The following is a 24,881-nucleotide window of genomic DNA, read 5'->3' as shown; positions in this document are numbered from 1 at the left end:
TGAACAGGACACACAGGTTACTCGTCTCATGGGTCTTCTATTTGTTATGGGAGGAAGAGAGACAAGAGAGACAAGAATAAGTTAACAGATTAATAACTACTACAAAGACATAAAGCTGACTGGAGATCAGGGATAGCCTCTCTTGGTAGGTTATGGCTAAGTGGAGGCCTGAACAACAGAGGAGCCAACTTTGCAAAGATCTGGGTAATGAACCTTCTGTGCACTGGGATAGGGTGTGTGCCCACTGGCTCTAAAACTGGAATGAGCCCAGTTGGGTGAGGCACTTGGGGTACAAAGTTGAAGAAGGTATTCAAATGCTGAGAGTGAGTAACTCTCTAAATCTTGTGCCCTTGGCACCTGTCTTGCTTCATCCTAGTTCCTGCCCTGGCGCAACCTGTTTGAAGGACAGAAAGGACAAAGTTGTATTTACAGGAAGTAATGAGTTGGGGGAGGTGAGTCTGGAGAAGAAGGTTGGATAGGAGCATAGAGGTACTGGCATGGCTAGGTCCCTTAGGGCTTTGTAGGCCAGCGTAAGGTTTTTGAACTTGGATGTGCAAGTAGATGTGGCTGGAGATAGAAATTTGGGAAGTGCTTTGAAGTAAAGTCCTTGTAAGTTTGGCTATTGTTAGGGACGCTTCAACCGTTGTAATACCATGAGGGGAACCGCAAAGGATATGAGTACAGATGTATGTAGGCTATTAAACTTGGTGCTAAGAAGATAAGGGTATTTCCGTTGAATTTCTAATTTCTCAGTGATGTATGAGACAGTATTATCACCTTATCACCTGGACAGGGATACGGGAGGGAGGGAGGGGGGTGGAGGATATTTGAGTAGAGAGAAGTAGCCATTTCAGAGGGTGAGAAAGTGAATAGACCCAGGGAGTCCTTATAGGATTGCTGGGTGTTGAGATCTGTGATCCTGGATAGAGAATGAGTTTGGGTGTTCTTCAGCAGTATGGACAGGGAATAAGTAAAGGAGTTTAACCTCAGGTTTAAGCTAACCACGGGGACAGAGTTAGAATTGGGAATTTTTTCCAGCAAAAGTCAAAATTATGGGGTAGATAGGGGCCTTGAAATGTAATCTTTATGGGAAAGATCACTACTAGGAGATTCAGTGGTTTAAAGAATTAAGTGAAATTCAGTTTAGTTACACTTGAATTAAACTCATGATTTGATTTCTTTGCCACATGGTGGCCGTACCTTACGGGTTTAAAGATCTGGATTATGTAGATGATAATACCTTTCGGAATATATACATTCTCTGAAACTTAACAAAGCTCATCATTTAGGTTCTAGAATCTAAGAGGTAGCTCATGCTAATCTTTGGAGTGTAAAATTCTTAATTGTAATCCAGTTTGTGCACCTTTTGGCCAAGTTCTCATCTGTCTTCTCACCCCCACAGAGCTCCTTTTGAAGTCATTGGAGCTCCCCGTGCTGAGCATTTCATGGGGGTGCAGAGCAAGGTGAGAGTTTGGGACCAGTGAAGTTAAATAAATATTTTAAATCCAGTTGCCTTATCCATCAAAGTAAGACTTTATTCCCTAAGTCCGTTACGGGATAGGACACTAGAGGGCAGTACTTATCCTTTTTCCTCCCCGTTTCTGTCTTCACCCAGTGTCTTATTTCTAGAGCTCCCCAGGATGTTGAATGCATTTTTGGAAATGAGTGTGGTTAGTTTTAAGGTGTATGAGACATATGAGTGAAACAGCCATGTTTGGAAAAGATGTATATATTTGGAGTGTGAGGAGCTTTTTATCCAGTTTGTATGTAATTGGGGATTTATGGTCTAATCTAAGTTGGAGAAAATTCCTAAAGAAAAATAAGTTAGCCAGTTTAAAAACATGATTATTACTAATGAAGACTTAATGTTACTTCTACTTATGGTAAGCACAAATGAAATGTTGAAAGCCCAGTGGTGCCAATGGTTATTTAAGGCTTCAACAGAAAGACTTTGATGAGTAATAAAACTAGTCCTGGTTGCGTAAATAGACTTGTTTAGAGTTCAGTACGGGAGAGAGCAATTCAAATTAAACAGCCATAAATACGTCTGTTATCTTGGGTCTAGCCAGTTTCTGTTTGTAAATCATATTGTACCATTTGATATTGAAACCTGGGAATTCAATAAGTAGAGGGAAAGTTAATTTTTGGTATCATTAGTACTTGATACTAGGCTAAAATTTAAGCTAACATCTAAATTGTTTAAGTAAATGATATATAAATGAATTACCAATATATGAGCTTTTGACAAAAAAGCTGACCTTTAAGATCCTGTCAAACCCTGAAGATTTTTAAAAAACTCCCCATTACAATTGAAGATGTAGCATAAGATTTGTCATAGAAATTATCACAAAAAAGCTAATTTTCAAAATAGATTTTTTCACGTGAAATTCGCTTTCTAGCTTTTTGTTAGGAAAAAAAATAAATTACATATGTGCAAACATAACTGGTTTGTCATAAAATTTGGAATAAATCTTTATGGAAAATATTTTGGTTATATTAAAAGGTATTTGTATGTTTTTTATTTTATCAGGTTATTCTTGGAAACTATAATTGGCTCTCCTATGAAGATGTCTTCGTTAGAGCTTTTAATTTTGGAAATGGTTTGCAGATGTTGGGTCAGAAACCAAAGACCAATATCGCCATCTTCTGTGAAACCAGAGCTGAATGGATGATTGCTGCGCAGGCGTGCTTTATGTATAATTTTCAGCGTATGTGGGCTTTCTGATCTTCTGTGTGGGAGATAGGATGCTGTTTATTATAAATATTTCACTCTTTAAAATTCTGAAGTTAATTGCCACCTTGCATCTAATCAGGGGAGCATTCTGTTACAACTTGGAGTTAGAGGTCTACTTTGGAACAACTTGTGTAGTCAGTGTAGTAAGGGGACTGGAACCTCTTAATAGGGGCCTTGGGGCCTCTCTTAACTCTGCTGCTGGTTCTCTCAGGAATCTTCTTGTGAAGTTAGTGTCACTTCGTCCCCACTTCTGTTGGTAGCAACAGTTGACGTCTAAAACCGCAGTACTTGGAGCCACGAGCCGGGTGAAAGGACAGGGAATATTTACATTGTTAATTAAGTGGCAATCTGGATGCCCCAGACTGTGAGGTAGTTCTGGAAGCTTAGTTCATAGATCTTGGAGCCAAAATGGGATGTTAAGTATGGACATTCTCTTAACCTTTCAGATGGAGCAGAAGAGGTACTTTTACCAGATTTCTTGCTGTAAATGCTCCAGTGGTTTTTTAAACTGACATACCTTTTTGTTTTCATGGGTGTGGGCTTATAGTTTGCTTCTTTTGGGAAGCTTTGAAATAATTATCTCTTAAAGTCACTTTTAAGTCTGACTTCTGTGAGTTAGGCATCAAGCAAATAAAAGTCCACAAGATGATGATGATTACATTTCAACATGGCTAAGAATGTTTTTCTTGAGTTTTCTACTAGAATAAGCAGTACTGCCCCCTGATCATGTTTTCTTAACATACATAACACCTTCAGCCTGATACTCAGTGCATTATTTTACTGGTACATATTCTTTTTCCTATTTTAGTACCAAGTATTTAACAACTAAGGCTTTGATATTTTAGCAGTCAGAAGTAATTCCTTCCATTGTGGCATCCCAGAGTAACATCTGTAGGTGAAATAAAACTTAAAAATTTCATTTTAAAATATTAGAAATCTTGGGGGAAATTAGGAAGGGGTGAATGAGTGGGCATAATGTTTATTAGTATATTGAAATAATTTAGATAATCATAGAACAGTTACATAGTAAACTATGGATCTGACGATTTAGGGTTCTTTATACCATTAGGATTCATGACCCCTTTCAGAGACTTTAGTTACATTTAGTAACTTCCATGAAATGTGGAATATTTGACTTGCCCTTCTTTTCTCTGTAGTTGTTACCTTGTATGCTACTCTAGGAGGTCCAGCTATTGTTCATGGATTGAATGAAACAGAGGTGACCAACATCATTACTAGTAAAGAGCTCTTGCAGACAAAGTTGAAGGTGAGGACTGTGGTTATCTGTCCAGAACTTCCAGAACTATCATTGCTATGAGCTCTAATATTGATACTTTTACAATCTTTAAATCCTGAATATCTTTGTAAACTTTTAGGAATATCACACATTCTTCCTTTCCTTTAGAAAAGAAAAAGTAGATTTCATACATATTTGTGTAATAAGTAGTGCAGAGAGTTACAGATCATTAACATGGTATGCCCGTGTAAGGTAAAGGGATCACCTTTTTTCTTTATTGTGCTCATTTGTTTTCTAGTCTATTTTCAGTAAATTTATAAATTATAAGGGTTTCTGAAGTAGTAATTCCTTTATATTATTTCTGAAGCATTGAGTCGTTACGAGTTTTTAGAATTTTTTAAAAGGGAAAAAAAGAGACTTTATGAAACTGTTAGAAAGATTTTGAAAGTCCCTAGACGACTCCCAGTGAAAACAGATTAATCTGCTGGGTTTTTTTAATACTCAAATTTATAAGTGAGTTCCTTCCCTCTCCCCCCATATCTTTATGAGCCTCTTAAAAACATATAGGACTTGTGGCTACTCTAGTTCAGGCGGCCTGTGTTTATATGCCTATTTTGTGAGGAAGTGACATTGCTGATTAGGATTTTACCAAAGAACGGGCACACACAGTGAATCTAGTGCTATAAAATCGCAATTTAAATTTCAGACCGTATTTCTCCATCTGAAAGGAGTGGTATTCATACCAGTGCACCCCCTCACCTTTTTTTTGGAGGCAAGAAATTAATAACTCATGGATTGTGGTAAACTGCTTTTCTTGTGTCCGGGACTGTTTGCTAAGCTGATTTGAAACAGCGACGAAGAACATAATGAATGCTTGTGTTTTTCCAGGATATAGTTTCGTTAGTCCCGCGCCTGCGGCACATCATCACTGTGGACGGTAAGCCACCAACGTGGTCCGAGTTCCCCAAGGGCGTCATCGTGCACACGATGGCTGCAGTGCAGGCTCTGGGAGCCAAGGCCAGCAGAGGTACGGTGCACCTTCCCAGTTCCTTAGGGTCGTTCTGCAGTGACCGTGTTCTCTGCAGTGGTTCCAGACCCTGAAGTCAGATCAGGGACAAATCATTTTCTAGACCATCACTTTGGGAAGTAAGGTCACTCTCTACTTTTCCTCTACTCTTTAGTAGGGTTTAAGGGAGAATATACACATTAATTTATTGTTCTAAAAGGAGTAGTTATTCAAATACCTTTTACATTATACAGGTTTCCTGTTCCTGTTTCCTGTTTCCTAGTTTTCAGTGGCTTAAAGTTAGTTTTCTAAATAATGCCATTAAACTAGTCCTATGTGGATTATCTGTAAGTACGAACAGATAGCTGGAGTGGCTAAACCTAGATCCCCTCTTTCACTGCCTGCCCCAACTCTGTTTTTTCCTGAGAGAACATCTTTTTATCCCCCACCTGAACACTTCGGCATGGTGGTGCCAAAAGCTCCTACTCTCAAATAAGTGTCAGGAAATGTTCAAAAGTGTACGGGTGTTGATGAATATCCCGAAAGCTGCTAGGGTGCTGGGACTGTATTTCCTTTGTAGTTGGAAACTCGGTGATGAACTAAATGTAAGCACTCAGCTCAGGAATGGGAATGGGGTTCTGCTGACATTAATGTTGGGCATATGGAATTTTAAGTGCCAGTGTGACATTCAGATGTGGATATTTAGTGGGGAGTGGCATGTACTCTGGAGTTAAGTTTGGAGTTAGAAGCCAGAAGTTTGGTGTTATGTATAGTTGTGGAAGGAGTTGAGGTCACCCATGGAAAGCGGTGCTTCCAAAAAAGCAACTGAGGGTGGGTCAGAGGCAGGAGGAAGGCACTCAGTGTGTGCTTCACGGCGGCTGCATGAAAGGGGCCTCTCCTGGAGGCAGGGGTCAGCAGCAAGGGCAGGTGCCCTGCAGGAGTCAATGATACAGGCATTACAGGAGGCCCACCTCAGAGCAGTTTCTAGAAGGTGGTGGAGAATGGTGCCCTGGGATGGAGGAGTGAATGGAAGGCTAGGAAGTAAGGACTGGAATGAAGACCATTGTCATGGAATATATCCCCTCATGTAGAAAAGGAAGGGTTCACTCAGCAACATGTTTAAAATTGTTTCCCCCACATTTAAGAAGTCCACACTTAGGGGAGGGTCAGGATTAATTCAGGGGGTGCCATCCATGACCCACTTCTTTTTGCCTTCCTGCCATGTGCCCTCCAGGATGTGGGCTGTGGCCCTTAGGTTTGTGCAAATGGAGGACACTGTCTTTGAATCCAGGATTCAGACTGTAGCCAGATCACTTCAACTCTGTGAGGCAGAGAACAGTTTTTAGCAAGTGTCTAGGTACCCTAGCCCAACCACCCTATTTCACAGTGGAATTTCTGGAATAGCCTTTTGTCTCCCTACTGCCTTGCTTCCCTAAGTTAGGCAGCCACGTAGCAGCCAAAGTGACCCTCATCACTGGTGACGACAAGCCTCTGTTCAGATTTCTACTCCAGGTGCAATCTAAAGTCCTTAGCGTGGCCTCCAAGGCCTTGCATGATACGGTCCTGGATGCTATGTCAGGGCCTTTGCTCTCGCTTATTTTCTACTTGAGACAATCTTCTCCCAGTTCCAGGGTTTCCGTGGCTCCCCTCTGCACTGTATCCAGGTCTTTACTAAAATACCAACGTGCCAGAAAAGCATTTCTTGACTTTTCCATCTAAATACCTTCTACTGTCATCTCACCTTGTCTTTATTTTTCTTCATAGCTCTTACTACACTATAGATTTTTGGCTTGTTGATCTCAGTAGAACATGTGTCCTGTATGTGCAGGGACATGATCTGTTTTGTTGACCTCTGAATGAATACAATTCATAGTTGTCAAATTAAGTTATCAAACATGATTATGAAAAAAATGGGTGATATGACTACATTTCTCAGAAATGTGTGTGTGTGTGTGTGTGTATTTTTTTCTTTTTCTCCAATGCAGAGAACAAACCTCTTAGCAAACCAGGGCCCTTAGATATTGCAGTAATCATGTATACAAGTGGATCCACAGGACTTCCGAAGGGAGTCATGATCTCCCACAGTAACATTATTGCTGGTATAACTGGGATGGCGGAACGGATTCCAGGACTGGGGTATGTCACATGGTCAATATGAAGTAGTCCCTTGTTGATGCTGGTTGTTACGTTAATGTTGTTTGTGCCATTTAGTGGTATGTGGCTAAATTAGTCTTTCAGAGTCTGTTTACAGTAGGCAGTTCCCTCCAAAAAATAAGAGGGACTTTAAAATTAAATAGTTTTAGTTGTAAGGTTTAAAATACAGTTTTATATATATCATTATATTTACCTTTTACTTGAAAAGTGTAAATTTTATCTGACTTAAATCCCTTAATTTATATTCAGTTGATAATAGTATTGCTACTATGTCATTTTTATACCTAAACATGTTAAAATTCAGGTGAACAAATAGCTTCATCTCTTCCAATACTTATTGAGCTTTATTCAGTCTCTGATTTTTCTTTTTAAGACCAAGTCCAGCAGCCACAGGGCCAGGGTGGGCATACTGCGGGGAAGAGACTGACTGGCGGGGAAGCCAGATGGGACCGTGAGGGTGGTAGAGGAGTCAGTACTTGATGACTGTTGAGGTGCCGTGGTCGTGCTTGGGTATTTTTGATGCCCTTATGCACAGAAATCACACTCACTCACAGGTTACTATGGAACTGAATTTAGGGATGGAGAGAGAGAGAGTTCTCTTATGAATGGATAACTTTTCAGAAAAAATTAAGAGCAATAGTTTCCTGGGTTAGTCTTTGCCCTTCATATTTTTTGGGGGGGTGGGGCAGTTCTTGAAATACATACACATACGTACACATTTTCTTACGTACAGTATAATTTATTATTTCTAAGTAACTTTCAAAACAGGAATCTCTTTTGTAAAATTCCTGGCCAGCAGTTGTGGATTAGATTGGAACTTTGGGAGCCCACGAGCTTTAAAGACCATTCCTCTTTGGATGATTTCCGCTGTCCTACGGAAGACCCCTTCTTGTTTTGGCCCCTCAGCCCCCGTTTCTTCTGAGCACATTGCTCCTGTAGCACTCATAATCTCTTGAGTGCCTTCACGTAGCACTGGAGACAGCCTCTGGGCTTTAGCTTGAGCTGTAGCCGTCTCACTACTCCCCCCCCCCCGCCCCGAGTCTGTCTACCTCCCCCTCCCTCCCCCACGACACACGCATGCACACAGGCATGCGTGTGCGCGCTCTCTGTCTGTCTCCCTTTCTCCCCATGTGGGCGGGCTCGCTTTGCAGTCTCTTCCAGCAGAGATGACACCTGACAGATGCTTTTATATCTCCTTTTCTTTTAGAGAGGAAGATGTTTACATTGGCTATCTGCCTCTGGCCCATGTTTTAGAATTAAGTGCTGAGCTTGTTTGTCTTTCTCACGGATGCCGCATTGGCTATTCTTCACCACAGACTTTAGCAGATCAAGTAAGTTAAATGTCTTGTGACTTCAGATACTAAAAATACTGTAATTTTTAAACACATTTTTCTGTATCAGCATGACAATATATCATAAGGGTGGCAGTTAATCATTTAAAAATAATTACTTTTAAGTTTTTACAATAAGTAAATTAAAATGATGAATTTATAATACACTTTTTGGTCTAAGAATTTCACAGAATTTCTAAAATAAGGATCAGTTTATATAGATCACTTTTTCTCTCTCTAGTCTTCAAAAATAAAAAAAGGAAGCAAAGGGGATACAACCATGTTGAAACCAACACTGATGGCAGCTGTTCCGGTAAGAATCGACCGTTAGTTAATGTTGCGTACTAGAGAAGTGTCGCCGGCTACAGAGCCTGAACGCTAGTGGAAAAGTTAACTGTTGGCAAGGTAGTTTATGTAGGCTTTATTCCTTATTGATTATATTGCCTTACGCTCTGCAGGATTGATAGTCTTTTTTTTTTTTTAACTTTATTTATTATTCATTTTTTAAATTTACTAAATACTCAGTTTCAGCCTCCCTATGATAGTATCACGTCCTTTCCCTAAAGTCGCTTCTAATTCAGATCCTTTTCATGATATGTTTGCTATTAGTAGAAACCTGAAGCCCAGCAGGAGATGGGGGAAGGTTTGATAGCACTTCCTTCTCCTCTAAGCAGATTGCGTAGTTACCTCCTGAGTCCCCAGGAACAGTCTGGCCTAGTCACCAAAAAAGTGACAGAGAAGTGGTGCACCTTTGAATTACCTGAGAAACACTATGTATCCTAATGTACCAGGCATGGGCAGGGGCCTGGGAATTGAGTAGAAATGGGAGAGTAATGATTTTCTGTCTCCTTAATGTGAGTTTTATGTGGCTTCTGATTTTGTTTGAAAGTGTTGGGAATCATTACCAGATCCCTGAGTACCCCCAATCCAAGGAAAGTTACATAGTTACTCCAAATATAAATGACCAGTAGTTTGATAGTTTCTGTAGGTGTATAGTTTCCTTAGTGTAATATTTTACTTTTTATTTTTTATTTTTTTTTTTAAGATTTTATTTATTTGAGAGAGAGAATGAGAGAGAGAGAGAGCACATGAGACGGGGGAGGGTCAGAGGGAGAAGCAGACTCCCTGCCGAGCAGGGAGCCCGAAGCGGGACTCGATTCCGGGACTCCAGGATCATGACCTGAGCCAAAGGCAGTCGCTTAACCAACTGAGCCACCCAGGCTTTTTAGTTCATGTAAACTTTTAGTTCATGTAAAAGGAAATACAATTTAAACTTGTAAAGGGAAAACCATTTCAAGTCATTGAAGTATATATACTTCGTAGTAATGGGCCTAGCAAGCTAAATGCAGTGCAGAGAAGGAAAATTTCCTGAGTGCAGCACTGAAAGACAACCAACCAACCAGAATAACCCTGTGGTCCTTTTGTGAGCAAAGAATGTGGCTCTCTGTATTTTTATAAGATAAGGTTATGAGAATTTTAAAAACCATTTCATACAGTTATTTATGTAGTGAGCTTAGTTTTTCCAAAATAAGTAAGACAAGCAAGGCCATATAAAGAATCAATACTGATCTGTTACTGCCCTGAGGCTTTTATTTCTTTTTCTTTCTTTTTCTCCCCCACTCATGAGCATCTAGGTATATTTGTGTTATGAAAAATTATTTTTACAGAAACCTCATTTTTAAACTAGCTGTGGCTCTATTTTAAAAGTTTATTCCTGATCAACTGTATCTTCTAAAATGCTTCAATACCGATAGAAACATTTATCTGGTGTTAAGATACAATATGTCAGGCAGCTGATAGCATTGTTGACTGTATTAACTCATTTTTATATATCTAGGAAATCATGGATCGAATCTACAAAAACGTTATGAATAAAGTGAACGAGATGAGTAGTTTCCAACGCAATCTGTTTATTCTGGCCTATAATTATAAAATGGAGCAGATTTCCAAAGGCCGTGGCACTCCACTGTGTGACAGGTCAGATGACTCCCCCTCTCCTTGGTGGCTTAGTCATTTTGTTCATATTACTAGCCCAGGTAATTGAGATAATTACAAGAAATGAATTGGTTTTTAAAAAGTCAAAGGGACTCTAAAAATCCATCTTGCATAAGAACATGAGCAATTAAAAAAGATTGCAGTGTTATTTGAAAAAATGTTTCACTTACAGTTTTACTGTATTATAAGTTTGCTTTCATTTTCTGTGAAAAATTACACGTATGTAATTTTAGTTATTTTTAGAAATAGTTTTTCTTTGCTTTTAATTTTAAATATTTCAGTATGAATATAAAATGGCAACTAAATATGAGTGTTTAAAGTGTTAAATGATAGGTTTTACCACAGACGTGATATTTTTTGTTTTTGTAGTGCTGAGTAAGTAGATTTAATTATAATTTAGAAATTAGAAAACAATATGGCATTTAATTTGTTTTTGTGGGAATATTAATATAGTTTTCAGATGCTCCAATTTATTTGAAACTTTATATTTTTCTGCCTTATTTTAAAAAGAGATTGTACAAATATGTACACAATTCTTTTTTAAAAAATACTTAGAGTGTGTGCGTGCATGCGGGGGTAGGGGTAGAGTGGGAGGGAGAATGAGAATCTTAAGCAGACTCCACACTGAGCACGGAGCCCAACGCAGGGCCGATTTCACGACCCCACGACTCTGAGATCATGATCTGAGCCGAAACCAAGATTCAGACACTTAACTGACTGAGCCACCCAGGTGCCCCAAATACGTACATATTTCTAATGAAGTAAACAAAAGCAAAAAAAAAAAAAAAATTTGCTTTTAATGCTGAATTTTATAAAGATACAATAGGATTGTTTAGTATTACTATGTGTGTTACATAATATAAAATTAATTGCTCTTTGGCCATAAACATGGGTTTGCCATTACTATACAGAATTTTAAACCTGACAATTTTTATTTCAGGTATTAACTTGAAAAGTTCTTAAGAGAAAATCATACGTTCTTTACTTGGTCGAACTATAAAAAATAAGATTTAAATAGTGAGAGAATTTCTTGAATTGTTTGTGTGGCCTGACTCTCAAAATCTCACATATCAAAATTGGGAGATTAGTCTGAATGATCTGGAAAATCCCATTCAGCTTCAAATCCTCAGATTCTCTCTCTCTCCTTTTTTTTAGGTTTATTTTCCGAAAAGTTCGAGGCTTGCTAGGTGGAAATATTCGGCTTCTGTTGTGTGGAGGTGCTCCACTTTCTGCAACCACACAGCGATTCATGAACATCTGTTTCTGCTGTCCCGTTGGTCAGGGATATGGACTGACTGAATCTTGTGGTGCAGGAACAATTACAGAAGGTTGGTGTTCTCCACAAAGTGGTGTGTCCAACAGAGCCTGGGGTGCAACTCCCTGTATTCTTTGGTAGTGGGTTGTTTTCTGCAGTATGAAGGATAAAAGTGGTTAAGGTATTTGTGTAGCAGAATAATGGTAAATTGTAAGTACTGTGATTGTTGATAAAGTTTTTAATTATTGAGTATTGGGTACATCTAATAGTAATTAAAGGAGTCTTTCATGTTAGATTATGGTAGATCATATTAAAAGCTACTTAGCGTCTGGAAAAGAAGTTTTAGTAACAAGCATTGGCTGTATTATATACATTTATTTTCTTATCAGTTATTAAATGTCTTTTTGTGAAAAAAATTTAACATGTTTTGTACAGTTTAGGTATGTGTATTAAAGCTCAAACTCAGAAGTGGTTTATGGGGGTGGTCTGTGTAATGAGAGAGAAACCAGATTCAGTTTTATAGAATATAATTTCTAGTGTTTATTACGGTGACATGATTGAAGAGGTGATCCACTACCCAAGTGGTCCCTAGATGAATCCCAAAGTGTCACATGTGTCCCTTTTATGGAGGAAAGTTCTTTTGCTTCTCAGTACTAGGGAAAGCTACTTTGTATTTTCTAAATACTGACAGGTACTAAACCTCTTAACTGATCCTTTTCCCCTATTTACCTTCAGTGTTTCTTTGTACCATTCTTATGTCGGGTTTATCTTACATTACTTCTGTATTTTCCTGTTTTCAGTTTTCTATACTTTGGAAGTTACTTCTAAGTCTTGTTTTGCAGGAAATAAAAAAGCAATCTTCAATATGTTCATCTATGGTTCCTTTCTTATGATCCTTATAGCTTCTGTTTTAAGATTTGCATTGAATGTGATTCATCAGTTACAGCTTATGTTGTAAACAAAACATTCTATGAATTTTTAAATATCAGCCTTTTCTGATACTTGAATGATTTTTGAAGAGGAAACATAATGCAGTAGTAATTCACAATAGTGGTGTGTGCTTTTCCCAGATCCTTGAAAGTTAATCTCCAGCCTGGTCTTTGAACTCCTGTGTACGAGTTTAAGTAGGGTGATAGCATAAGCTGATGTCGGGGAGGCTTTAGAGGTCTCACTTTGAAATAGTGATAGATGGGAGAAGATTGGAGAGGCTACTTGTACTGCAGAGCCGTCCGGTCTAATAAGAAAGTGGAACGGGGGGAAGCCATTGTGATCCATCATCCTTTAAGATAGGGGCTCCAAACTCATGAGCCAGGCAGCTACTTCAGTGAGTGAAGTGGGCCTTGAGGTATGAAGATCCACGGTGGGTGGAAGGCAGGAATCGGGGGGAGCCGGAGCAGGCATGCCCCATCTAATGGGGACTACGGTTGTTGCTGCGCTGGAAATGCCGGCCCTGTTGGTCCTGGAGTTCCACACTTCTGGGTAAATTGTTGTGATTTTTAAATGTCACTAACCAATTCAGAATAAAAAAAACAGAACTCTGTGTGGGCCACACAGCTTGTGGGTCACCAGTTTGTGACTCTGGCTTTTAAAGATTCTCTGGGGATGTCAAAGCTTTGGGATAAATCATCCTTTTTGGTAATTTAGAAAAATCAAGCTGTTTATTCACCACTGTAATCAAATACTTTTTTTCATTTGCATCTTAGTCTGGGACTACAATACTGGCAGAGTGGGAGCACCATTAGTTTGCTGTGAAATCAAATTAAAGAACTGGGAGGAAGGTAATAACCTATTTTAACCACAGACCATTAATTTGTATAATATTAAACCTTGAAATTAGAATTGTGCTTCATTTTCTTATTTTAGAATATAAAATCACCCACAAGTGCTTTTTTTTGTCTAATAGAACTATTTTATCTAAAGCTATATGAATGCATTTATTCTGCTTATTTCAAGAATGATTCTGAAGTATTAAAATTGTTTTTATTTTGCTTATTTTATTACATGAATGCAAGTAAGAATTACGGCAAAAACTTGAGAAATCTCCTAAATGAATGATGTCAGTAAATTAGGAATGATCGTAAGTTTATTTGGTAGCAGCAAAATCATAAAATGTAATCTATGAAACTGAGGATTTTTCTTTTTTTCTTTCTTTTCCCTGATAGCTTCAATCAAGAATCATCAGAAGGAAATTTTTACTATAATTTCATACAGATCTGTTGTTGTGCCATTTAAATACTAACCACTTTTTAAAAATTTTATTTGATTCTATCTGTGTATACATTATCAGTGATTGGTTGGCTAAATCTTTTATACAAAGTAAAGATACTCAGGGTTCGCTGCCATTAGCAGAATTAGTGAAAATGTTTAACAGATTTAAACTTGGAGTCATTCTGAACTTATCTGTCAGTCATAAATCTTGTAAATATTGTGTAATTTGATTTTGGAGATGTGTTTTATTGAATTACATGATTTAATACTTTTATCAAATATATAGGAATCTCTGCAGAATCCCTAAAGGAGTTTACCTGTGTAGTACACATGATTATTTTATTCCACAGATGTTGGATTTTTTAGTGTAATTTTTGCTTGGAGTCGTAGTTTAAAAGCATCAGTGCTTATGGGTAAGCAACTGAAATTTTGCACCTAGTTTTACGTTAATGAGTTTTCTTCATTCATACCGTCTGCCTCATTTCCTTTGGGAAACTCTAATTGGATTAAAATCAGATGTCCCTATTTAGAAACTAATAGTTTCAAATTTTCACACAATTGTATATAGGGATAAAAATTTTGAATTAACTCTTAATTATTTTGTGTTTATTAGGTGGATACTTTAATACCGATAAACCACACCCCAGGGGTGAAATTCTTATTGGTGGCCAAAACGTGACAATAGGATACTACAAAAATGAAGCAAAAACGAAAGCTGATTTCTTTGAAGATGAAAATGGACAGAGGTGGCTCTGTACTGGAGATATTGGGGAGTTTGACCCCGATGGTTGTTTAAAGATTATCGGTGAGCCAACTAATATATATACATATGTTTTCTGCCAGTGGATGTTTCTGAAATAGTTTTACAAAAGAGATAACTGTATATTTAGGGAAACTGTTTAATAATATAAGAATATATCTCTCTGCAGTGTTGATAGGGTCTGTTGTATCATCCGTGGAATATAAAATTTTATAATAAACTGTGAAGAAGTTTTAAGGCCTGACATTTTAGGAGATCTCAGAATCTGTTCAACAGGCGTGATATTTTTAATTATTAGATAACCCTGAAAGAATCCAGTTCTCAGTAGGGAATATTTATTTTTTTGTGTGATCTTTGCTATCTAGAGGTTATTGGACAGGCTCTCTCCTGTTGGAACCATGTCCTGGCCTTGCCTGTGAGAATAAGGAAGGCCTGGCAGTTGGAGTACTAGGACCCATGGGGCAAAAAATAGCTCCCTGCCTTCCCTCTTACATTTTTTTTTTTTTTTCTCAGCTAATAGAATTTCTGTCCTAGTCATGCTACCTAGCAACCTGGGGGAGATGAGACTGTTTAGTGCACTCCCCATGTCTTACCCATATTCTACTGATTTATCATGTGAAACATGCCTCAAGACATTCTCTTCTTTCTCTCTGCCCCACCATGACCGTAGGTCAGGCCTGCACCTTCTGTCACCCTACTGCAAGAAATTCCTCCCTGGGACATGCTTGTCCCCCTTAAACACACACTCTTACAGGCCATGTGAGCCCTCAGCACTGATCTCACTGGGCCCCTTGGCTGCTAGAAAACTCTAGTGGCAGCTAGGGGCTCGGTTCCGTGCGCCTCTGTCCTGTAGCCCGACCCACCTCTCCGCCTCTGGCCGTCCCCCCGCCCCCCGTGCTGCGGTGATTCAAGTAGACCTGTGTGTCGTTTTCCATGGCCGCTGCACTTGGTCAGCGCCCGTCTTCCCTCGAGACTCAGCCCAGGCCTCACTTGGAGGAATTCTTTCCAGATCAGCAGGTTGGACAGGCTTGACCCTTACCCTTACTGTTCTGTATGGAGGGGATGTGCTTCTTTCCAGATAGAATGTGAGCTTTCATGTGTCCCCGAGAACTCTTCAGTTTCCTGGTGTTAATGGGTCGCGGGAACACACTTGTTCAGTGGAACAGGCCCGAAGCCCTGATGGTGGGGGCTCTTGACCAGAAGCTGATTTTCTTTTTTGAAAGAATTTATTTAATGGTACAAAAATTAGGGCCTAATTTACTGTGTACTTTTAGTTTTGGTGTAACTATTAATAATAGACTTAATTGATAGCAAATTACTTAGGGAATGGGCAATATTCATGTGTATTCAAGGTATTTCTGTGCTCCCACGTGGCCCCTCCCGGCCTTTGTTCTGCACAGATCGTAAGAAGGACCTTGTGAAACTGCAGGCTGGAGAATATGTTTCCCTTGGGAAAGTAGAGGCAGCTCTGAAGAACCTCTCCCTTATAGATAACATTTGTGCATATGCAAACAGGTAAGAAAGTAGAATTCTGTTACTTCTACTTCAGACAGACATTTTGTGTGGTTTTGGCATTTCCTTCCTAGATGAATCTTCTTTGTAAAACTACACTAAGAACTCTTCTTCCTTCTTATCTGTTGTCTCTGGGAGAGGCCTCTTCTCAGGAAAACCAGTAACTGATTCTGTCCTTGGGATACCTCCCCTCTTCGTCCTCCGCTGTGTCCCTGTTTTCTGCTTTGCATCTCACCGCGGTGTCCTGTGTGATAGGGGAAGAAAGTCAAGTCCTCCCTCCTGCTGCCTTGGTACCCCCAGTGACCCGCCCCGCTGCGCAGGGAAGCATCCCAGAACCAGTCCAGAGCCAAGGGGAATAAAGAAGGAAGTTGAGGATGGGAGTCATCAAGCTGAACCCTGCTCAGCACTTAACTGCCCTACTCTAGACTCGAGCCTACTTTGGACCCTGGCCAGGCCTGGGAGCTCTGCCTTAAGCTACGTTAAGCTGTGGCTGAACTCCTAGCGTCTCTGGTCTGTAATGATACAGAGGCAGCTGGGAAGGAGAGTTTAAAGTTAAAAATCCCAGAAATGTATTCCTGAGAAATGTGTTGGAAATTTAGATTGGCACTCTGATGACATTTTCCCCTAAGAGTTTTATACGTAGTAATTATTCTCCAGTGTTAATGATCAGATACTTGGTGGCCAGCCTAGGAACCTTACTGCAGCAGTTGACATAATAGTTATTGTGAAAAGTTAAAATCTGGTATCAGAAGAACCGATTTAGAAACAGACTTTAAAGATTTACTACACTGAATCTTAAATTATTCTGCCCTTTAATTAGCTGTGAGATATTTTCCTTAGCGCTGCTGCAGTTCTGGCTTTTACTTGTGTGATACTAAGCAGACTACCCTTCTCTTCCTGATGCTTGCTATTTCTTACTGCCATTGGCAGGCGTACCTAAAGCTCTTTTAGTAACAGTTCTCGTGGTAACAAGAAGAAAATAAATGCAACCACATTACTTTGATTCGCTGCCAAATTTCTTTAGATACAATTTATTTTTTTTTAATTTTTAAATATATTTTTTTAAAGGTTTTATTTATTCATTTGAGAGCCACAGAGTGCATGAGCAGGGGCAGGGGGAGCAGAGGGAGAGAGAACTCCAGGGAGAGACTGCACTGAGTGTGGAGCCTGACACGGATGGTGTCCGATCTCACAACGCTGAGATCATCACCTGAGCGGAAGTCAAGAGTCAGCTGCTTAACCGCCTGAGCCACCCAGATACAGTTTCTATTTACATGAGTTTTTACTTTGTTAAACAAACTGTTAATGTGAATTACTGATTTTTTTCTCAAAGTTGAATTTTCTGATATTTGTAATTTTCTTTTAAAAAATGTATACATGGAAGTATTCGTAACAGTTTCACCTAGTTGAAATTTGCCATTAAATATCAGATGAAGGTTTATTTAGCAGTGAACTCTGTCGAGTGTTGAACATACTATGAATCATCCAGTAGAAGTGGCTGTTCCGTGAGGTAAGTGCTCAGTACCAGATGCGAATCACGTATGTTCTTTCAAGTGGTCGTGAATTGAAGGCGTTGGCGTATCACTGACACCCGCTCACACGCTGTGCCATTTAGACCCTTAGCCTGCTTGTCCTTTATGTATTTCAGTTATCATTCTTATGTCATTGGGTTTATTGTGCCAAATCAAAAGGAACTAACAGAACTCGCTCGAAAGAAAGGACTTCATGGGACTTGGGAGGAGCTGTGTAACAGCTGTGAAATGGAAAATGAGGTCCTCAAAGTGCTCTCTGAAGCTGCTATTTCAGGTGAGTGGCTGTGAAATGGATTGAGGACCGAGGCTCACGATTACTTGCTCTGCTGTCACGAGGCTTAGGGGACGTCATTTCCTGCTCAGAAACCAACTGTGTCTCCTGCCGTTGGATAGAACCACAGGCTTCTCAGGCCCGCATCCAGGCTCCTCCCCAGGACTCGCCTGTCACGTGCTCCCGTGACGGCTGGGCACCGGTCAGAATGTCCTTGTCCCTGCAGCTTCTGTCTTCCGGGTTCGCCCTTTCTCTCCTTACTCAGCTGGGCCCCGGCCACCCCGGCCCACCCTGAACTGTCCAAGACTCTTCTCTGCATTTTCTGCACCGTTAGTGTACCGGTAGTGGCTTGTACGGCTATGTCCTATCCCCCTTTTTGTGTGTGTGTTGGGGGTGCTGCAATGGGTTGCTCTGCTTTTGGTTGTTAATGGATAATGCTGTAAATATTCATGTGCAAGGGTTTGTGCGGACGTACTCATTTCTCCGGGGTGGGTACTTCAGAGTGGAATTGCTAGGCCTGTGTCAACTTTATGTTAAATCTTTTGAGACAGAAGTACCAGATTATTTTCCAGAATATTTTTTCCCAAATCTTCCAAACTGTTTCTAAAATGGTAGCATCATTTTATCATTCCCACTAGTGTTGGTTTCCAGGTTCCCCACGTCCTCGAAATACTTGTTACTGTTCATCCTTCGGGTTCTACTCATCCTAGTGGGTACGAAGTAGGGTATCTCGTTTTGATTTACATTTTCTGGTGGCTAATGATGGTGGGCATCCTTCCTTGTATTTATTAGCCATTGTATGTCTTCTCTAGAGAAATGCCTATTCAGATCCTTTGCCCATTTTTTATTTTATTTTTATTTATTTTTTAAAAGATTTATTTGACAGAGACACAGCGAGAGAGGGAACACCAGCAGGGGGAGTGGGAGCAGGAGAAGCGGGCTTCCCGCGGAGCAGGGAGCCCGATGCGGGGCTCGATCCCAGGACCCTGGGACCATGACCCGAGCCGAAGGCAGACGCTTAACGACTGAGCCACCCAGGCGCCGCTTTGCCCATTTTTTAAATGGGGTTGCCTTTTTATTATTGTGCAAGTTCTTTATATATTCTAGACACAAGGCTCTTACCAGATATGCAATTTGTAAATATTTTCTCCATTCTGTGGGTTGTGTTTTTACTTTTTTGATGGTATCCTTTAAAGTACAAAAGGTAGGTTTTTTTTTTTTTCTTTTGTTGCTTGTGCTTGCGGTGTCCTATCTGAGAAACCAGTCCTAATCTATCACAAAGATACACCCTATTTTTTATTCTAAGAATTTTATAGTTTCAACTGTTAAATTTAAAAGCTCCTTGGTTCATTTGAGTCCATTTTTGTATGATGTGAAGAAGGGATCCAACTTCATTCTTAGGCAAAATCTATATTAGGTTTATACCTGAGAAACAGAATTAGTAGTTAATATAGAGAGACTCAGTGTGAAGAATTGGTTTAATGTGATCTTTGGGGGCTGACTTAGGCCCTGTTGGCAGCAGCTGACCACAGGCAGAATTACATTTTGTTGGGGGGACACCTCAGCTCTGCTCCTACAGCCTTTCAGTTGACCAAACCAGGCCCACTAAGATGATATAGGCCAATTTTCCTCACATAAAGTAAACTGGTTATAGACATAATCCTATCTACAAAATATCCTCAGAGCAACACCTGCATTAGTGTTTAATTGAGTAACTGGGAACTCTAGCCTAGCCCAGCTGATACATAAAACTGACTTCCCAGTCCATCATCACTTGTCCGCTTGGCACTCATGTACATCTCCTGAGAACAGTTGATTTTTAAGTAAAGACAGTAACAAAGACTCCTGCCTAACGTGATAAAACTGCCCAGCGCACAGCTGAAAATACAGTAACCTTTTCTGCAGAAGAGGATGCAGACCTCTTGAGCGATTTTTTGCTCTTATTCTGTATGCAGTTAGCTTATTAATACCTATTATAGATAAGAGAATAAAAGGGAAGAAAATAAAAATATTTGCTTTAACATATAAACATAACAAAACAAAAACGAACTATTCCATACGTCCTGAGGTCCAGGCCTTGCTGCTTTTGCTCACAGTGGTTTTCCTTCTAGGAGAGCACTCCTGAAAGAGCTTTAATCTTTGAAGAGAAAATCTTGTTATGTCTATGTTTATAAGTTAGAGTTAATATACCCCTTTTGCTCCCAAGGTACTTAGACCTTCAGTTTAGTGAGCAAGTGTGCCAGTGTGTATGCGTGCGTGTGTGTGTGTGTGTAAGTAATCATGGCTATGTGGTTACCTGTTTATCATCGTTAGATTTTATTCTACTTGAGAACAGAAACTATTCCTGTGTTTTTTAAAGAGTGTTTAAGAATGTTTAGTAAAGCACTTCACACAGTAATTTTTTTCAATACATATTTGTTGAATGAATGCTGGAAAAACCTCTCCCTTTTCTCCCCGTCTGCATCCCTCCCTTTCTTTCTCCATCCCTCTCCCCGTCTCCGACCCTCTGCTATTGAGAATCTGCTGGTATCCAGCAGTGTATAGGAACACAGTAGTGAGCAGACATTCTGTCCTCAAAGCTTATGCTGAATATTCTGGTTCAATGACAAGATTCGTTTTAAACTTTATTATTTTTTAGTTTCTAAAGTGATCTCCTTATAATAAACTGAAAACAAATAGGTGTGTGGCCTTTGCTTTTTCTTAATTGTGGATCTTAGCTCCTAGAGGTAAACAGTTTATAGTTTGGTGTATACTTGTCCTACACATCTAGATGTGTATAATTTATCTGGTATTTAAAAAAAAAAAGCCTTTTTTTTTTTTAAAGCCTAACAATATATATGACAAATATCTTTACACACTGTACCATGTAGATCTTTTTTTTTCCCCCAAAGATTTTATTTATTTTTGACAGAGAAGGAGCACAAGTAGGGGAAGCAGCAGGCAGAGGGAGAGGGAGAGGCAGGCTCCCTGCTCTCAGGGAGCCTGAAGCGGGACTCGATCCCAGGACCCCGGCACCCCGGGACCATGACCTGAGCCGAAGGCAGACGCTTAACCGTCTGAGCCACCCAGGCGCCCCATACATCTTACTTCTAATGACTGAAATATATTCCATTTAATGCCTACATCATAACTGAATCTAACCCATTCTATTGATGGCCATGTAGATTTTTTAAACAGTTTTTTTGCTATTATAATTCTCATACATATCTATATATATTTTTTACTTGTAGCATTTTTGAGGGATGGATTATTTAGAAGTAAGATTCATGGGATGTTTGTGCATTTTGATGGGTGCTCTAAGACTAGAAAAGTTTACTATTTGCTTAGAATTTTAATTGTATATTTTTCATGCGTCTGCGTTTACATTTTTTTTCTCTTCCCCCATCTCAGCAAGTCTAGAAAAATTCGAAGTTCCAGTAAAAATTCGTTTGAGCCCAGAACCGTGGACCCCCGAAACTGGTCTTGTGACAGATGCCTTCAAGCTGAAACGTAAAGAGCTTAAAACACATTACCAGGCGGACATTGAGCGAATGTATGGAAGAAAATAGTTCTCCTTCAGCATCATTTGCTACAGGGAGCTCAGATCAAATAGGAAAATACTTGAAGTGCATGTCTCCAGCTGTGAGGCAAACCCCATTCCGCATAGTAAACCTAAACTGTTGTTTCTCATGACGTCGCCGTTTTTACTGACAGGATTAGTAAAACATTAAGACAGCAAACTGGTGTCTGTCTCTTCTTTCTCTTCCCCCTTTCCAACTTACCTTACCACCTAGGACTGCACTTGTCAGCATGAGGACTTCCTGAATCATTTTGGGGAACAGTGATTTTAAAACCTCAAGTTTTTAAACATGATTTATATGTTCTGTATAATGTTCAGTTTGTAACTTTTTAAAGTTTGGATGTATAGAGGGATAAATAGGAAATATAGGAATTGGTTGTTTGGGGGGCTTTTTTACTTACAGTATTTAAAAATGCAAGGGTATGGATGTGAAATTGTGTAAATTCAAACGCTTATGAATCAAATCATTGTTGAACAAAAGATTGGTTGCTGTGTAATTATTGTCTTGTATGCATTTGAGAGAAATAAATATACCCATACTTATGTTTTAAGAAATTGAGACCTTGTGAATATATGCCTGACAGCGTCTTCTATATATATATTTATTTTTTATTAGGGAAAAAATGGAGGTTTGGTTGGTGCTGCATGAAACAAGATAGCACTAGAGGGTTATGTTTAATAGTAAAGAAGGAAACACAGCAAGTGTAGCACCAGAGGATAATTAGTCTCTAGTAGCTTACCCTCAGAATATTCAGGGTCTTTAGTTAGCTTTGAAACTATGAAAATGTCCAAACATTTTTTAAAGTTGGAAGCAGTTCTAAAAGTTAGGGTGGGATTTAAGAAGCAAAGGCTAGAAAGCTATTCTTTATTAATGTTTATATTTACAGCACCTCAGTCATGGGAAGATACTCTATCCACTCCGATGCTTTTAGTCTAGATGTGTAATCTTCTATCACATTTCAAAATGAGGATTCTTTCTCTTGATAGTTTGCACTGGTGTGTGTGTGTGTGTGTGTGTGTGTGTGTGTGTGTGTGTGTGTGTGGCAACTTATTAAAAAAGCACCTTATCCTTTCTAAATGGAACTAAGGTAATGAGAATTTAATACTGAAGTAGTTAAGATTTAATTTGTAGGTTTTTATGTTACTATGGAAGTTATTTATGATTCTAAAAACACTGCTTGTATGGTACATAGTGTTTTTCATATGTGTTGCTTGTCTTATTTGAGCATTATCGAGAGTAATACTGCACCAGTGAAGATGTGTTCAAACAAGACTTTAAAAAAAATCATAGGTACCATGTTTTCTTAACATCCTATCAGTTATTTTCTTGATTCTTAGTTTAGGCATCAAAAGGCAAAAACAAAAAAAGTTAAGGATGTAGGTCCGTGTAGGATAGTGGGAGTGCTGAGACCCAGGGCCCTGTAGCTTTTGGTCATTTGCGCGCACACCATATTTGGAGATACCGCAGTATGGTGTTCGGTTTTGAGTATTTCCTGTATTTCTGTATATTTGCATTATGTTTTTAGTGTGTTTCTCCTTGTCATAGTTTAAATTTTCATAAAGTTTGGGAAAACTGCCAAGAAATAAAACAAGAAATTAAACAGCTTCTCTGTCAGGATGTTGTGATGTCAAGATTAAGTCAGGGTGGGTGGAGAATTTGTTTCTGATGCTTTCTCTTTACAATAATTGTTTGCTTTCAAATGATTTTTGAGAACTTGTATTTAGAAAAAAAAAAGTTCAGTGCTTCAAAGGAGAGAAAACAATATAATGGTGACTTTTTACCACTGATTCTGGATACAAGTTGTTTCTTTTCAGAAGCATCCAAAAAGGCTGATTTAATTTGCGTCTAATTCCATTTTCCTCATTTTTTAGAATTCCTTTTGGTCTTAAAATCTTAGGTGCCACGTGTCAGATGTCATGCAGAGTATGAAATTATTACATAAAGTATCCCCTTTCAAACAAATTACTCTCTGACCCAGGCCATCTTTAGTGACTTAAAGAATGGTATCTTTTTCTATTAATCTTTCAAAAGAAACAGTTGGTTTAAAACCAAAACCAAAACACCACCCAACAACGATGATTTTATTAAAATACTGGTTTAGCCAGAAGACGCCTGGGGAGGAAAACTTTGAAGAATGTCAGTCAGTTGCTAAATCTAATACATCTGAAAATAGACTATAGATCCTAAAAAGAATGATTCCTAAGAACTTGTTTTCTGGAAATAAGTTACATAAGACTTCTCGGCCTTTTCCTGTGACAGTAAGTCTAGAGCCTGATTGGTGGCTACCTCCGCTCTTCTCTCTGGCAGTCTTCCCCCCGACCCCGGGCTGGGATTTTTTAGCTTCAACTTAAAGTTTTTACCAACAGCAGAACAAAACCTAAAGTGGTCTCTTCTTTATACGTACTACTTTGTTTTTTAAGTAATGGATCTGATATCCATGGTGTTCTCTAAAGCTTGTGATTTTTTTCAGCAATATTTAAAGATTATCCTGAAAGATTTTTTTTTTTTTTTGCTGCTAAAATACACAATATTTACAGTTTTTAAAGCAGTTATTCCCTGTGATACAACTTTAAAACTTAAAATCCTGATGTGTGAGTTCTTTCTTTTACATACATCTGTGATGTTTTAAAGGGGATCTACTTTTAACAGTGTACTTACTGGACCACACTGAAATGTAATGCGTCTTTTCTCTACACTTAACAATTGGTTATTCACTGCGAGTTCATTTTTGATGTATTCTTGGTTATTGCTGTTTTCTGCCTGAAGTGTACATCATAAAGAAGCAACATAGCCACATGGTATGGACTATTTATTTGTAACTTGACATCAAGTTTGAAGAATAAAGATGTAAAAAGTTTCTGGTATTATAACTCTACTATTTTGTTTTTTTAAAAAATCTCTATAAATAAAGTCAAACTTTTGACATTCCTGAAATACTTGTTTTGAAAAAGGAGTTTGGGGAATTTTCTTGGCCTAGCCAATCCGCTTGAAGGGGAATTTTTTTACTTTAAAAATTCTGTTCTTAATCTACTTTATTTCCGACAGCATTCTGTTCTCCCTTTCTCTAACCCTTCCTGATGCCTCCTTTCCATGTTGATTTTGACTACACCGATTCTCTGCTGTCAGCATTTAAAAATCAGTGCTAATAAGATGTTTTCTGCACTTAAAGTGGTTACATAGCGTGAATTAGAGAACATAAAATTTGTGGGAGTAATTAAAAGCAATGTGGCAGCCATAAATCTAGGTTTTATGCCTACATTTAATCCTTTAATTGTGGAATAATTGTATCCTGCCATGATATCTCAGAAACAACCTATCCCTGCCTT

General features: G+C 38.9%; 1 protein-coding gene across 10 annotated transcripts in view; it reads left to right on the top strand.

Moving 5' to 3' along the window:
• Positions 1 to 22,109, top strand: part of ACSL3 (acyl-CoA synthetase long chain family member 3) — a 73,722-nt gene extending 51,613 nt beyond the window's left edge. For 7 of the 10 annotated variants that reach the window (XM_028105102.2, XM_028105097.2, XM_088021539.1 and 4 more), the window contains 13 exons: positions 2,531 to 2,708; positions 3,892 to 4,001; positions 4,860 to 4,998; positions 6,963 to 7,113; positions 8,339 to 8,462; positions 8,704 to 8,775; positions 10,300 to 10,439; positions 11,613 to 11,785; positions 13,416 to 13,490; positions 14,534 to 14,725; positions 16,081 to 16,195; positions 17,841 to 17,998; positions 21,386 to 22,109. In XM_028105102.2, the coding sequence (XP_027960903.1) occupies positions 2,531 to 2,708; positions 3,892 to 4,001; positions 4,860 to 4,998; positions 6,963 to 7,113; positions 8,339 to 8,462; positions 8,704 to 8,775; positions 10,300 to 10,439; positions 11,613 to 11,785; positions 13,416 to 13,490; positions 14,534 to 14,725; positions 16,081 to 16,195; positions 17,841 to 17,998; positions 21,386 to 21,543 (1,785 nt within the window). In that variant the 3' untranslated portion in view covers positions 21,544 to 22,109. Of the gene's footprint in view, positions 1 to 423; positions 453 to 1,402; positions 1,464 to 2,530; positions 2,709 to 3,891; positions 4,002 to 4,859; positions 4,999 to 6,962; positions 7,114 to 8,338; positions 8,463 to 8,703; positions 8,776 to 10,299; positions 10,440 to 11,612; positions 11,786 to 13,415; positions 13,491 to 14,533; positions 14,726 to 16,080; positions 16,196 to 17,840; positions 17,999 to 21,385 lie in introns of those variants that run through there. The other 3 variants (XM_028105104.2, XM_028105106.2, XM_028105105.2) reach the window with 2 other exon arrangements.
• The last annotated feature ends 2,772 nt before the right edge of the window (positions 22,110 to 24,881 follow it).

The sequence above is a fragment of the Eumetopias jubatus genome, unplaced genomic scaffold (genome assembly GCF_037043125.1).
Source record: "Eumetopias jubatus isolate StellerSeaLion01/CBP00866 unplaced genomic scaffold, mEumJub1_p1.0 scaffold_3, whole genome shotgun sequence".
Classification (NCBI taxonomy): domain Eukaryota; kingdom Metazoa; phylum Chordata; class Mammalia; order Carnivora; family Otariidae; genus Eumetopias; species Eumetopias jubatus.
The sequence above is the reverse complement of the archived record's forward strand: the minus strand, read 5'-3'. Positions and strand labels throughout refer to the sequence as shown.